Raw genomic sequence first — 14,733 nt, 5'->3', positions numbered from 1 at the left:
AATGTTACATAGATGGAAAAAAGCTGTCCTTGAAACAGTCTTGATATGTTCATCAAAAGAGAAATCAGGGTCCAGAGTAGCGCCAAGATCTTTGGTTACAGGACATACATTACCCTTCTGTTACAGTCTGGTGACAGGAAATAAATTACCCTTCTGTTACAGTCTGGTTACAGGACATACATTACCCTTCTGTTACAGTCTGGTGACAGGACATACATTACCCTTCTGTTACAGTCTGGTTACAGGAAATACCCTAGACCTTACCCTTCTGTTACAGTCTGGTGACAGGAAATACCCCAGACCTTACCCTTCTGTTACAGTCTGGTGACAGGAAATACATTACCCTTCTGTTACAGTCTGGTGACAGGACATACATTACCCTTCTGTTACAGTCTGGTTACAGGACATACATTACCCTTCTGTTACAGTCTGGTGACAGGAAATACCCCAGACCTTACCCTTCTGTTACAGTCTAGTGACAGGACATACATTACCCTTCTGTTACAGTCTGGTTACAGGAAATACCCCAGACCTTACCCTTCTGTTACAGTCTGGTTACAGGACATACATTACCCTTCTATTACAGTCTGGTTACAGGACATACATTACCCTTCTATTACAGTCTGGTTACAGGACATACATTACCCTTCTGTTACAGTCTGGTTACAGGACATACATTACCCTTCTGTTACAGTCTGGTTACAGGACATACATTACCCTTCTGTTACAGTCTGGTGACAGGAAATACCCCAGACCTTACCCTTCTGTTACAGTCTAGTGACAGGACATACATTACCCTTCTGTTACAGTCTGGTTACAGGAAATACCCCAGACCTTACCCTTCTGTTACAGTCTGGTTACAGGACATACATTACCCTTCTATTACAGTCTGGTTACAGGACATACATTACCCTTCTATTACAGTCTGGTTACAGGACATACATTACCCTTCTGTTACAGTCTGGTTACAGGACATACATTACCCTTCTATTACAGTCTGGTTAAAGGACATTACTCTTCTGTTAAAGTCTGGTTAGAGTCTATTTAAAAGCACACCCAGAGAAAATGGTTTTGTGTAAAGTTGCTGACTAGTGGCAAATAAACAGTAATCTATCAAATAAATAAAAAAAGATTGTTGCACGCTGTGTATAAATAAATATATTACGTTACTGTATGGTTACAGCGAGAATGTTCCAGTTGTAGTTGTGTAATTAGTGTAGTGGAGCAGATGGAGACTGGAGATCTCATCTAACTTAATTTTGTTTGTCGTCTGCACAATAGAGCTTTGTTAACATTGAGAGGAGAGAAGAGAGGGAAGAGAAGAGGAGAAGGAGAGGAAAAAAGAAAGAAAGAAAGGGTAGGAAGGGTGGGAGTTTGTTACTGCTGTGCAGGTTTTCCCAGCATACTCTCTGGTTGTGGAGGTTGTTCCACATGACTGCTACTTCTCTCTCTCTCTCTCTCTCTCTCTCTCTTCCCCTGTCACCCTTCTCTCTCTCTCTCTCTCACTCTCTCTCTCTCTCTCTCTCTCTCTCTCTCTCTTCCCCTGTCACCCCCCTCTCTCTCTCTCTCTCTCTCTCTCTCTCTCTCTCTCTCTCTTCCCTCCCTCCCTCCCTCCCTCCCTCCCCCTATCTCTCCCACCCTCTCCCCTCGCTCAACTCCATCCTCTGGTCACACCCCCTGTCCTCCATCTCCCCTCCCTCCCTCCCTCTCCCTCGGCCTTCCCTCAACTCTCTCCCCCTGTCCTCCCTCACCCTGTCCTCCCTCCATCTCCCCTCCCTCTGCCCTCCCTCGACTCTCTCTCTCCCCCTGTCCTCCCTCACCCTGTCCTCCCTCCATCTCCCCTCCCTCAACTATCTCTCTCCCCCTGTCCTCCCTCACCCTGTCCTCCCTCCATCTCCCCTCCCTCTCCCTCAACTCTCTCTCTTCCCCTGGATTGGCTTTGGCCCAATAATACGAACAATCATGTAATGATTAAAACAGCAGAACTGTTCATTTAGAACTCACTCAGCTGAACCAATACTGGATGGAGGGACATTAGCTGTTATTCTCCTGGTGTGTGGTTTGCGTGTGTATGTGTGTGTGGGTGTGTGTGCATGCCTGTTTTTTTTTGTGTGCATGTGTGTGTTGCAGTAGAGTATCAGTGTGTAACAGCTGTACCAGGCCATATATGGTGTGTGTCTGACCGACAAACTGGTTCCTCTAAAGCCCTTAGCTTCCTGACTCCTTATAGGGCCATCCTTTCTCCCTAGCCCCACCGACACCGCCCAGGGCTGCTCTGATAGGACCACAGCCTCAGGACCAGCCACTAACCACACCCCAAAACACACACGTATTTCTCAGTCTGGGATGTTGAAGTGTGGCTTGAGGTCAGTTGTCATGTGTGTGCTTACCAGAGACGGTAATGCGAAGAACAACATGATCTGCACCAAATTCAAATTAGGATATAACATTACGCCAACGAGACAGTGCCCAAGTTCTACAATTTTCCAGCTCTGCTTTTATTTGGTCACACTCACAACCCTAAGCTATTTTCTGTAATTAGCTCACCATCAACTTGGAAATAATGATCTTTTTGTGAGTTTATTTTCCTGTAATAATTAATAAAAATGAGCTAAAGTTAAGACGCTGTCAGCTATGATATGGTCATTATTTGAACTGGCTAGCCGGCTAACTTAATGTTAGCTAGCTAACAAGCTAGAAACAAACCAAAACATTGTTTAGAAAGTTGCTTTTAGGTGCCTGGTTTGCTAGATTGACAAATCCTAAATTCATTTTTAACAGGGTTACTTGGTGTTAAAATACATCAGTTATGCTATTTTGAACCACCAGGCTGCTGATGTCGAAATTGTTGCAACCCCTATTACTAGCCTGTTCAACCTCGCTTTCGTATTGTCTGAGATTCCCAAAGATTGGAAAGATGCTGCAGTCATCCCCCTCTTCAAAGGGGGAGACACTTTAGACCCAAACTGCTACAGACCTATATCTATCCTACCCTGCCTTTCTAAGGTCTTCGAAAGCCAAGTTAACAAACAGATTACCAACCATTTAGAATCCCACCGTACCTTCTCCGCTATGCAATCTGGTTTCAGAGCTGGTCATGGGTGCACCTCAGCCACGCTCAAGGTCAAATCAAATCAAATCAAATTTATTTATATAGCCCTTCGTACATCAGCTGATATCTCAAAGTGCTGTACAGAAACCCAGCCTAAAACCCCAAACAGCAAGCAATGCAGGTGTAGAAGCACGGTGGCTAGGAAAAACTCCCTAGAAAGGCCAAAACCTAGGAAGAAACCTAGAGAGGAACCAGGCTATGTGGGGTGGACAGTCCTCTTCAGGTCCTAAATGATATCATAACCACCATTGATAAGAGACATTACTGTGCAGCCATATTCATCCACCTGGCCAAGGCTTTCGACTGTCAATCACCACATTCTTATCGGAAGACTCAACAGCCTTGGTTTCTCAAGTGATTGCCTCACCTGGTTCACCAACTGCTTCTCTAATATAGTTCAGTGTGTCAAATCGGAGGGCCTGTTGTCCAGACCTCTGGCATTCTCTATGGGGGTGCAACAGGGTTCAATTCTCGGGCAGACTCTCTTCTCTGTATACATCAATGATGTCATTCTTGCTGCTGGTGATTCTCTGATCCACCTCTACGCAGACGACACCATTCTGTATACGTCTGGCCCTTCTTTGGACACTGTTTTAACTAACCTCCAGACGAGCTTCAATGCCATACACCTCTCCTTCCGTGGCCTCCAATTGCTCTTAAATGCAAGTAAAACTAAATGCATGCTTTTCAACCGATCGCTTCCCGCACCCGACCGCCCGTCCAGCATCACTACTCTGGACGGTTCTGACTAAGAATATGTGGACAACTACAAATAGCTGGGTGTTTGGTTAGACTGTAAACTCTCCTTCCAGACTCACATTAAGCATATCCAATCCAAAATCAAATCTAGAATCGGCTTCCTACTTCGCAACAAAGCAACCTTCACCCATGCTGCCAAACATACCCTCATAAAACTGACCATCCTACCAATCCTCGACTTCTGCGATGTCATTTAAAAATTAGCCTCCAACACTCTACTCAACAAATTGAATGCAGTATATCACAGTGCCATCCGTTTTGTCACCAAAGCCCCATATACTACCCACCATTGCGACCTCTACGCTCTCGTTGGCTGGCCCTCGCTTCATACTCATTGCCAAACCGACTGGCTCCAGGTCATCTTCAAGTCTTTGCTAGGTAAAGCCCCGCCTTATCTCAGCTCACTGGTCACCATAGCAGCACCCACGCGTAGCACGCGCTCCAGCAGGTACATCTCACAGGTCACCCCCAAAGCCAATTCTTCCTTTGGCCGCCTTTCCTTACAGTTCTCTGCTGCCATTGACTGGAACGAATTGCAAAAATCACTGAAGCTGGAGACACATCTCCCTCACCAGCTTTAAGCACCAGCTGTCAGAGCAGCTCCCAGACCACTGCACCTGTACATAGCCCATCTGTAAATAGCCCATCCAACTACCTCATCCCCATACTGTATTTATTTAATTATTTTGCTCCTTTGCATCCCAGTATCTCTTCTTGCACATTCATCTTCTGTACATTCTACCATTCCAGTGTTTAATTGCTATATTGTATTTACTTTGCCACCATGGCCTATTTATTGCCTTACCTCCCTTATCCTACCTCATTTGCACACACTGTATATAGACTTTTCTACTGAATTATATACTGTATGTTTGTTTATTCCATGTGTAACTCTGTGTTGTTGTTTGTGTCGAACTGCTTTGCTTTATCTTGGCCAGGTCGCAGTTGTAATAGAGAACTTGTTTTCAACTAGCCTTCCTGGTTAACTTAAAGGTGAAATAAAAAAAATAACAAAATAAAAACTGAGGAGTATTTCTGCCAAAAATAGAGCCCTTTTGGCGTTGAAAAACTCAGTTTGATTGGCTAGCCCTGGCTCCCCAGTGGGTGAGCCTATGCCCTCCCAGGTCCACCTAAGGCTGCGCCCCTGCCCAATCATTTGAAATCCATAGATTAGGGCCTAATTCATTTATTTCAATTGACTGATTTCCTTATATGAACTGTAACTCTGTAAAATCGTTGAAATTGTTGCATGTTGTGTTTATTTCCGTTCAGTATAGTTGCCAGGATCCTAAATACAAATTCCACCTCGACACTGCTATCAGGGATAGAGTGGTATAGGGCCATAATAACATGTTGTATCAGGGATGTTGTGTTTACCCTACCTCACCTGAACCCTACCTCACCTCAAACTACACACAGCAATCCTAGCACCCATCATCATTTACCTGCATATGCTACAATGTGCAAATCTCATTATGAAATGTTTTGTTAATACAATGATCTACTATGGACTCATAGAAAAAAAGGTGCTATCTAGAACCTAAATTATTATTTGCCAACTAACTTAGTCAACTAACCCAGTCAATACAGTACTAACCATAACCCTGTCAATACAGTACTAACACTAACCCAGTCAATACAGCGCTAACACTAACCCAGTCAATATAGCACTAACACTAACCCAGTCAATACAGTAATAACCCAGTCAATACAGCACGAACCCAGTCAATACAGCACTAACACTAGCCCAGTCAATACAGCACTAACCCAGTCAATACAGCACTAACCCAGTCAATACAGTACTAACACTAACCCAGTCAATACAGTACTAACCCCGTCAATACAGTACTAACACTAACCCAGTCAATACAGTACTAACACTAACCCAGTCAATACAGCACTAACACTAACCCAGTCAATACAGCACTAACCCAGTCAATACAGTACTAACCATAACCCAGTCAATACAGTACTAACACTAACCCAGTCAATACAGCGCTAACACTAACCCAGTCAATATTGCACTAACACTAACCCAGTCAATACAGTAATAACCCAGTCAATACAGCACGAACCCAGTCAATACAGCACTAACACTATCCCAGTCAATACAGCACTAACCCAGTCAATACAGCACTAACCCAGTCAATACAGTACTAACACTAACCCAGTCAATACAGTACTAACCCAGTCAATACAGTACTAACACTAACCCAGTCAATACAGTACTAACCCTAACCCAGTCAATACAGTACTAACACTAACCCAGTCAATACAGCACTAACCCAGTCAATACAGCACTAACACTAACCCAGTCAATACAGTACTAACACTAACCCAGTCAATACAGTACTAACCCAGTCAATACAGTACTAACACTAACCCAGTCAATACAGTACTAACCCTAACCCAGTCAATACAGTACTAACACTAACCCAGTCAATACAGCACTAACCCAGTCAATACAGCACTAACACTAACCCAGTCAATACAGTACTAACACTAACCCAGTCAATACAGCACTAACACTAACCCAGTCAATACAGCACTAACACGAACCCAGTCAATACAGCACTAACCCAGTCAATACAGTACTAACACTAACCCAGTCAATACAGTACTAACACTAACCCAGTCAATACAGTACTAACCCAGTCAATACAGTACTAACACTAACCCAGTCAATACAGCACTAACACTAACCCAGTCAATACAGTACTAACCCAGTCAATACAGCACTAACACTAACCCAGTAAATACAGTACTAACACTAACCCAGTCAATACAGCGCTAACACTAACCCAGTCAATACAGTACTAACCCAGTCAATACAGCACTAACACTAACCCAGTCAATACAGCGCTAACACTAACCCAGTCAATACAGCACTAACACTAACCCAGTCAATACAGCACTAACACTAACCCAGTCAATACAGTACTAACACTAACCCAGTCAATACAGCGCTAACACTAACCCAGTCAATATAGCACTAACACTAACCCAGTCAATACAGTAATAACCCAGTCAATACAGCACGAACCCAGTCAATACAGCACTAACACTAGCCCAGTCAATACAGCACTAACCCAGTCAATACAGCACTAACCCAGTCAATACAGTACTAACACTAACCCAGTCAATACAGTACTAACCCAGTCAATACAGTACTAACACTAACCCAGTCAATACAGTACTAACACTAACCCAGTCAATACAGCACTAACACTAACCCAGTCAATACAGTACTAACCCAGTCAATACAGTACTAACACTAACCCAGTCAATACAGTACTAACCCAGTCAATACAGTACTAACACTAACCCAGTCAATACAGAACTAACACTAACCCAGTCAATACAGCACTAATCCAGTCAATACAGTACTAACCCAGTCAATACAGTACTAACCCAGTCAATACAGTACTAACACTAACCCAGTCAATACAGTACTAACACTAACCCAGTCAATACAGCACTAATCCAGTCAATACAGCACTAACACTAACCCAGTCAATACAGTACTAACCCAGTCAATACAGTACTAACACTAACCCAGTCAATACAGTACTAACCCAGTCAATACAGTACTAACACTAACCCAGTCAATACAGCACTAACCCAGTCAATACAGTACTAACCCAGTCAATACAGTACTAACCCAGTCAATACAGTACTAACACTAACCCAGTCAATACAGTACTAACACTAACCCAGTCAATACAGCACTAACACTAACCCAGTCAATAGAGTTCTAACCCAGTCAATACAGTACTAACCCTAACCCAGTCAATACAGCACTAACACTAACCCAGTCAATAGAGTACTAACCCAGTCAATACAGTACTAACCCTAACCCAGTCAATACAGTACTAACCCTAACCCAGTCACGGCCGAAACATCAGCACCACAGGTACCTTCCACAAAGCTGTGAACGACCTGAGAGACAAGGCAAGAAGGGCCTTCTACGATATAAAAGGAACATAAAATTCAACATACCAATTAGGATCTGGCTAAAAATACTTGTATCAGTTATAGAACCCATTGACCTTTATGGTTGTGAGGTCTGGGGTCCGCTCACCAACCAAGAATTCACAAAACGGTACAAACACCAAATTGAGACTCTGCATGCAGAACTCTTTAAAAAATATCCTCTGTGCAAAACGTAAAACAATAAATAATGCATGCAGAGCAGAATTAGGCCGATACCCACTAATTATCAAAATCCAGAAAAGAGCTGTTAAATTCTACAACCACCTAAAAGGAAGCGATTCCCAAACCTTCCATAACAAAGCCATCACCTACAGAGAGATGAACCTGGAGAAGAGTCCCCTAAGCAAGCTGGTCCTGGGGCTCTGTTCACAAACAGACCCCACAGAGCACCAGGACAGCAACACAATTAGACCCAACCAAATCATGAGAAAACAAAATGATAATTGCCTGACACATAAGAAAGAATTAACAAAAAAACTGAGCGAACTAGAATGCTATTTGGCCCTAAACAGAGAGTAAACAGTGGCAGAATACCTGACCACTATGACTGACCCAAACTTAAGGATAGCTTTGACAGTGTACAGACTCAGTGAGCATAGCCTTGCTATTGAGAAAGGCTGCCGTAGGCAGACCTGGCTCTCAAGAGAAGACAGGCTATGTGCTCACTGCCCACAAAATGAGGTGGGAACTGAGATGCACTTCCTAACCTCCTGCCAAATGTATGACAGTATTAGAGAGACATATTTCCCTCAGATTACACAGATCCACAAAGAATTTGAAAACAAATACAATTTTGATAAACTCTCATATGTACTGGGTGAAATACCACAGTGTGACATCACAGCAGCAAGATGTGTGACCTGTTCGCACAAGAAAAGGGCAACCAGTGAAGAACAAACACCATTGTAAATATAACCCATATTTATGTTTACTAAATGTCCCTGGTTATGGTTATAACACTGTATATATACATAATATTACATTTGTTAATTATCTACTTCAAAATCTTTTGCATGCCAATAAAACCTTTTGAATTTAATTAGGAGAGAGAGAATACTATATTGACTGGGTTAGTGTTAGTACTGTATTGACTGGGTTAGTACTGTATTGACTGGGTTAGTGCTGTATTGACTGGGTTAGTACTGTATTGACTGGGTTAGTGTTGGTACTGTATTGACTGGGTTAGTACTGTATTGACTGGGTTAGTACTGTATTGACTGGGTTAGTACTGTATTGACTGGGTTAGTGCTGTATTGACTGGGTTAGTGTTAGTGCTGTATTGACTGGGTTAGTACTGTATTGGCTGGGTTAGTGTTAGTGCTGTATTGACTGGGTTAGTGCTGTATTGACTGGGTTAGTGTTAGTACTGTATTGACTGGGTTAGTACTGTATTGACTGGGTTAGTGTTAGTGCTGTATTGACTGGGTTAGTGTTAGTGCTGTATTGACTGGGTTAGTGCTGTATTGACTGGGTTAGTACTGTATTGACTGGGTTAGTGTTAGTACTGTATTGACTGGGTAAGTGTTAGTACTGTATTGACTGGGTTAGTAATGTATTGACTGGGTTAGTGCTGTATTGACTGGGTTAGTGTTAGTGTTGTATTGAGTGGGTTAGTGTTAGTACTGTATTGACTGGGTTAGTGTTAGTGCTGTATTGACTGGGTTAGTGCTGTATTGACTGGGTTAGTGTTAGTACTGTATTGACTGGGTAAGTGTTAGTGCTGTATTGACTGGGTTAGTGTTAGTACTGTATTGACTGGGTTAGTGTTAGTACTATATTGACTGGGTTAGTGTTAGTACTGTATTGACTGGGTTAGTGCTGTATTGACTGGGTTCGTGTTAGTGCTGTATTGACTGGGTTAGTGTTAGTGCTGTATTGACTGGGTTAGTGCTGTATTGACTGGGTTAGTGTTAGTACTGTATTGACTGGGTTAGTGTTAGTGCTGTATTGACTGGGTTAATGTTAGTACTGTATTGACTTGGGTTAGTGTTACTACTGTATTGCCTGGGTTATTGTTAGTACTGTATTGACTGGGTTAGTGTTAGTACTGTATTGACTGGGTTAGTGTTAGTACTGTATTGACTGGGTTAGTGTTAGTGCTGTATTGACTGGGTTAGTGTTAGTGCTGTATTGATATTGACTGGGTTAGTGTTAGTGCTGTATTGGTATGTATAGTTTGGTGTGCTCCAGGGCAACGGTCTCTAGATGGAGTTTGTATTTGTTGTCTTGACAATTGGAAACCATTATCTTCGTCTTCCTGAGATCTCCTTCCAGGAGGAAATGGCCCTTGAATATTTTGTTACAGCTGTTGGAGAGCATATCTTAGTCGACACCCGTTCAGCATCGTTCACACCCTGAGAGGGTTTAACCCGTCTCTTTAAGGATTCACATGTGATGCCATGTGATAAACACACACTATGTCAAATCAAATGTAAGTTTATTTGTCACATGCACAGGATACGGAAGGTGTACACGGTACACTGAAATGGTTACTATAGTAGCAATATCAAAAACAGAAAGTGTCCAGATAAAAAAGATTTGATATATTTTTTATTATATTTTATGATTATCAGATTACGCTTACCCGACACACTTGTCTAAATTGAAGGAAATGCTATAACCACCAGACACATCTAGCTAACTCTCTATTGTCTAGACATGTTCACATGTTCATGAAATACAATAGATGTACATAATCACCCCCAGACACACCTGGCTAACTTGATGGGTCATGTAATCATCTGGTGAAGTGAAGTCTTTTGTTTAGACATGTAGCTAGCTAGCTAACATTAGGCTAAAACTAGCAATGCAAATGGGTTTCTGATTAGAATAATAATCCTACACAGATCATACACGTGACGTTATCTAGCGAACCAGCAAGCTGACATTTGCTAGCTAACTAACAGTACGCTTTAACTTGAAATAAAAATGAATTTCTGACAAAATTAGAAATGTATATCAGAAAATGTAGCTAGACTCTAACTCATATACATGGATGAACGCTTCACGGCAGACTGGAACCATTTAACGACCTTCTGTTTGTAGCTACATCTTGTTTGGTCAGTGTTGTGTCAAGTCACTCCAGTTCACACTGTGTCAAGTCACTCCAGTTCACACTGTGTCAAGTCACTCCAGTTCACACTGTGTCAAGTCACTCCAGTTCACACTGTGTCAAGTCACTCCAGTTGACAATGTGTCAAGTCACTCCAGTTCACACTGTGTCAAGTCACTCCAGTTCACACTGACCGTGGAAGTAGACCATCAGTTTTTCCAACTCATCTGTTGATAGCACCTGATAAATTCAGGGTATCAATGTTGTTGAGAAAAGTAGAAAACTTTTGTAGTTGTCAATGGCTAATGTTATAACTTTAAAAAATGGTACTGTAGAAAGAACTATCAACACATATATATTTGGATAAAAAAACAAGTCACATGTACTGTATATTATGAAGAGGGTGGGGCTCAAGCTGTATCCCTGTCTCACCCCATGACCCTGTGGAAATAAATGTGTGTTTTTTTTGCCAATTTTAACTGCACACTTGTTGTTTGTGTACATGGATTTTATAGCTTCATATATTTTTCCCCCAACACCGCTTTCCATCAATTTGTATAGCAGACCCTCGTGCCAAATTGAGTCAAAAGCTTTTTGAAATTAACAATGCATGAGAACACTTTTCCTTTGTTTTGGTGTGTTTGTCAATTAGGGTGTGCAGAGGGTGGCAGGTAGCCTAGTGGTTAGAGCGTTGGGAGAGAGAGATAAAACCCTTATAAACCCTATAGCGGCAGATAGCCTAGTGGTTTCGAGCGTTGGGCCAGTAACCTACTTAATGTAGTGACAGTGTGGGGCGGCAGGTAGCCTAGTGGTTAGAGCATTGGGCTAGTAACCTACTTAATGTAGTGACAGTGTGGGGCGGAAGGTAGCCAAGTGGTTAGAGCATTGGGCCAGGTTGCTAGATCGAATCCCTGAGCTGACAAGGTAAAAATCTGTCGTTCTGCCCCTGAACAAGGCAGTTCCTAGGCCTTCATTGTAAATAAGAATCTGTTCTTAACTGACTTGCCTAGTTAAATAAAATGAATATGTGGTCTGTTGTACGGTAATTTGTTATATTTGACATTTGCTCAGTACATTGTTTTCACTGAGGAAATGTTCGAGTCTGCTGTTAATGATAATGCAGAGGATTTTCCCAAGGTTGCTGTTGACACATATGCCATGGTACAGTAGTTATTGGGGTCAAATTTCCCTCCACTTTTGTGGATTGGGGTTGGTTCCAAATATTGGGGAAGATGCCCAAACTGAGGATGATGTTAAAGAGTTTAAGAATAGCCCATTTGAATTTGTGGTCTGTATATTTTATCATTTTGTTTAGGATGGCATCAACACCACAGGCCTTTTTGGGTTAGAGGGTTTGTATTTTGGCCTGAAGTTCATTCAATGTAATTGGAGAATCCAGTGGGTTTCTGTTCTTTAATAGTTGATTCTAAGATTTGTATTTGATCATGTTTTTTCTGTTCTCAGTACAGCTGACTCTAGACAGCTCTCAGTACAGCTGACTCTACACAGTTCTCAGTACAGCTGACTCTACACAGTTCTCAGTACAGCTGACTCTACACAGCTCTCAGTACAGCTGACTCTACACAGCTCTCAGTACAGCTGACTCTACACAGCTCTCAGTACAGCTGACTCTACACAGCTCTCAGTACAGCTGACTCTACACAGCTCTCAGTACAGCTGACTCTACACAGTTCTCAGTACAGCTGACTCTACACAGTTCTCAGTACAGCTGACTCTACACAGTTCTCAGTACAGCTGACTCTACACTGTTCTCAGTACAGCTGACTCTACACAGTTCTCAGTAGAGTTGACTCTACACAGTTCTCAGTACAGCTGACTCTACACTGTTCTCAGTACAGCTGACTCTAGACAGCTCTCAGTACAGCTGACTCTAGACAGCTCTCAGTACAGCTGACTCTACACAGTTCTCAGTACAGTTGACTCTAGACAGCTCTCAGTACAGCTGACTCTAGACAGCTCTCAGTACAGCTGACCCTAGACAGCTCTCAGTACAGCTGACTCTACACAGTTCTCAGTACAGCTGACTCTACACAGTTCTCAGTACAGCTGACTCTACACTGTTCTCAGTACAGCTGACTCTAGACAGCTCTCAGTACAGCTGACTCTAGACAGCTCTCAGTACAGCTGACTCTACACAGCTCTCAGTACAGCTGACTCTACACAGTTCTCAGTACAGCTGACTCTACACAGTTCTCAGTACAGCTGACTCTACACAGTTCTCAGTACAGCTGACTCTAGACAGCTCTCAGTACAGCTGACTCTACACTGTTCTCAGTACAGCTGACTCTAGACAGTTCTCAGTACAGCTGACTCTACACAGTTCTCAGTACAGCTGACTCTACACTGTTCTCAGTACAGCTGACTCTACACAGTTCTCAGTACAGCTGACTCTACACTGTTCTCAGTACAGCTGACTCTACACAGTTCTCAGTACAGCTGACTTCAGTTCCTCACAGAAGAGATAACAAAAAGAAAGACAATATGAATATGAAATGAACACATCCCTCCTCCCCTTCTTACAGATAAAGAAACAGCAGCAGGATGTGATGGGCTTCCTGTCAGCCAATAAGATTGAGTTTGAGGAGTGTGACATCGCTGCCAATGAGGACAACAGGAAGTGGATGAGAGAGAATGTTCCGGAGGAGGCTCGACCCGCTGCAGGGAACCCTCTACCTCCGCAGATCTTCAACCAGGACAGATACTGCGGGGTGGGTGCAGGATAATGAGCGATAGTGAATTCTAATGGATTGGTATCATGCTTGGTATCACTCACTCAGCAGGTGTACGAGCATCATTCTGTTTCTATGTTAGTCTGTAACAGCCCTACTAGAGTTTTCATTAGATTGACCCAGTTTTTCTGTCCAGGTTTAGAGAGTTGAATGTGGGTTCAGCTCAGTCAGTCAGGCATCATGTTGACTAATAGGATGTAGTAGAGGGGTGATGAGGTTATGGTATAAATGACCATAACCTCATCACCTCATCAGTAGAGGGGTGATGAGGTTTTGGTATAAAGGACTAATAGAGGATGTAGTAGAGGGGTGATGAGGTTATGGTATAAAGGGCTAATAGAGGATGTAGTAGAGGGGTGATGGGGTTATGGTATAAAGGACTAATAGAGGATGTAGTAGAGGGGTGATGAGGTTATGGTATAAAGGACTAATAGAGGATGTAGCAGAGGGGTGATGAGGTTATGGTATAAAGGACTAATAGAGGATGTAGTAGAGGGGTGATGAGGTTATGGTATAAAGGACTAATAGAGGATGTAGTAGAGGGGTGATGAGGTTATGGTATAAAGGACTAATAGAGGATGTAGTAGAGGGTTCAATAACACATAAGACAGAGGAGATGACATGAAGCTTCAGTAAAGTTTGTGCTCTGTAGTAAAGTGTGTGTGTGTGTGTGTGTGTGTGTGTGTGTGTGTGTGTGTGTGTGTGTGTGTGTTGTAACGTAACTGTTTTTGCTGTTGGGTGTGAAGCCAGCTTGTCCTGTGAGATAATAAAATAAGCTGGACTTGCTATTATTGAATAGCTCCTGTTAACCTTCTCTCTCTCCTTCAGAACTACGAGGCTGTAGGGTTTATAAGGGATTTATCTCTCTCTCCTTCAGAACTACGAGGCTGTAGGGTTTATAAGGGGGTTATCTCTCTCTCCTTCAGAACTACGAGGCTGTAGGGTTTATAAGGGGTTTATCTCTCTCCTTCAGAACTACATGGCTGTAGGGTTTATAAGGGGTTTATCTCTCTCTCCTTCAGAACTACGAGGCTGTAGGGTTTATAAGGGGTTTATCTCTCTCCTTC

At 42.6% G+C, this 14,733-nt stretch overlaps 1 protein-coding gene across 1 annotated transcript in view; it reads left to right on the top strand.

Moving 5' to 3' along the window:
* Positions 1-14,733, top strand: part of LOC139390552 (SH3 domain binding glutamate-rich protein like) — a 45,522-nt gene that overhangs the window by 25,217 nt on the left and 5,572 nt on the right. The window contains exon 2 of the mRNA XM_071137747.1: positions 13,460-13,645. Coding sequence (XP_070993848.1) covers positions 13,460-13,645 — 186 coding nt within the window. The remainder of the gene's footprint in view (positions 1-13,459; positions 13,646-14,733) is intronic.

This window comes from Oncorhynchus clarkii, chromosome 31 (assembly GCF_045791955.1).
Source record: "Oncorhynchus clarkii lewisi isolate Uvic-CL-2024 chromosome 31, UVic_Ocla_1.0, whole genome shotgun sequence".
NCBI classification, from domain to species: domain Eukaryota; kingdom Metazoa; phylum Chordata; class Actinopteri; order Salmoniformes; family Salmonidae; genus Oncorhynchus; species Oncorhynchus clarkii.
This window is presented reverse-complemented; position numbering and strand designations above follow the sequence as displayed.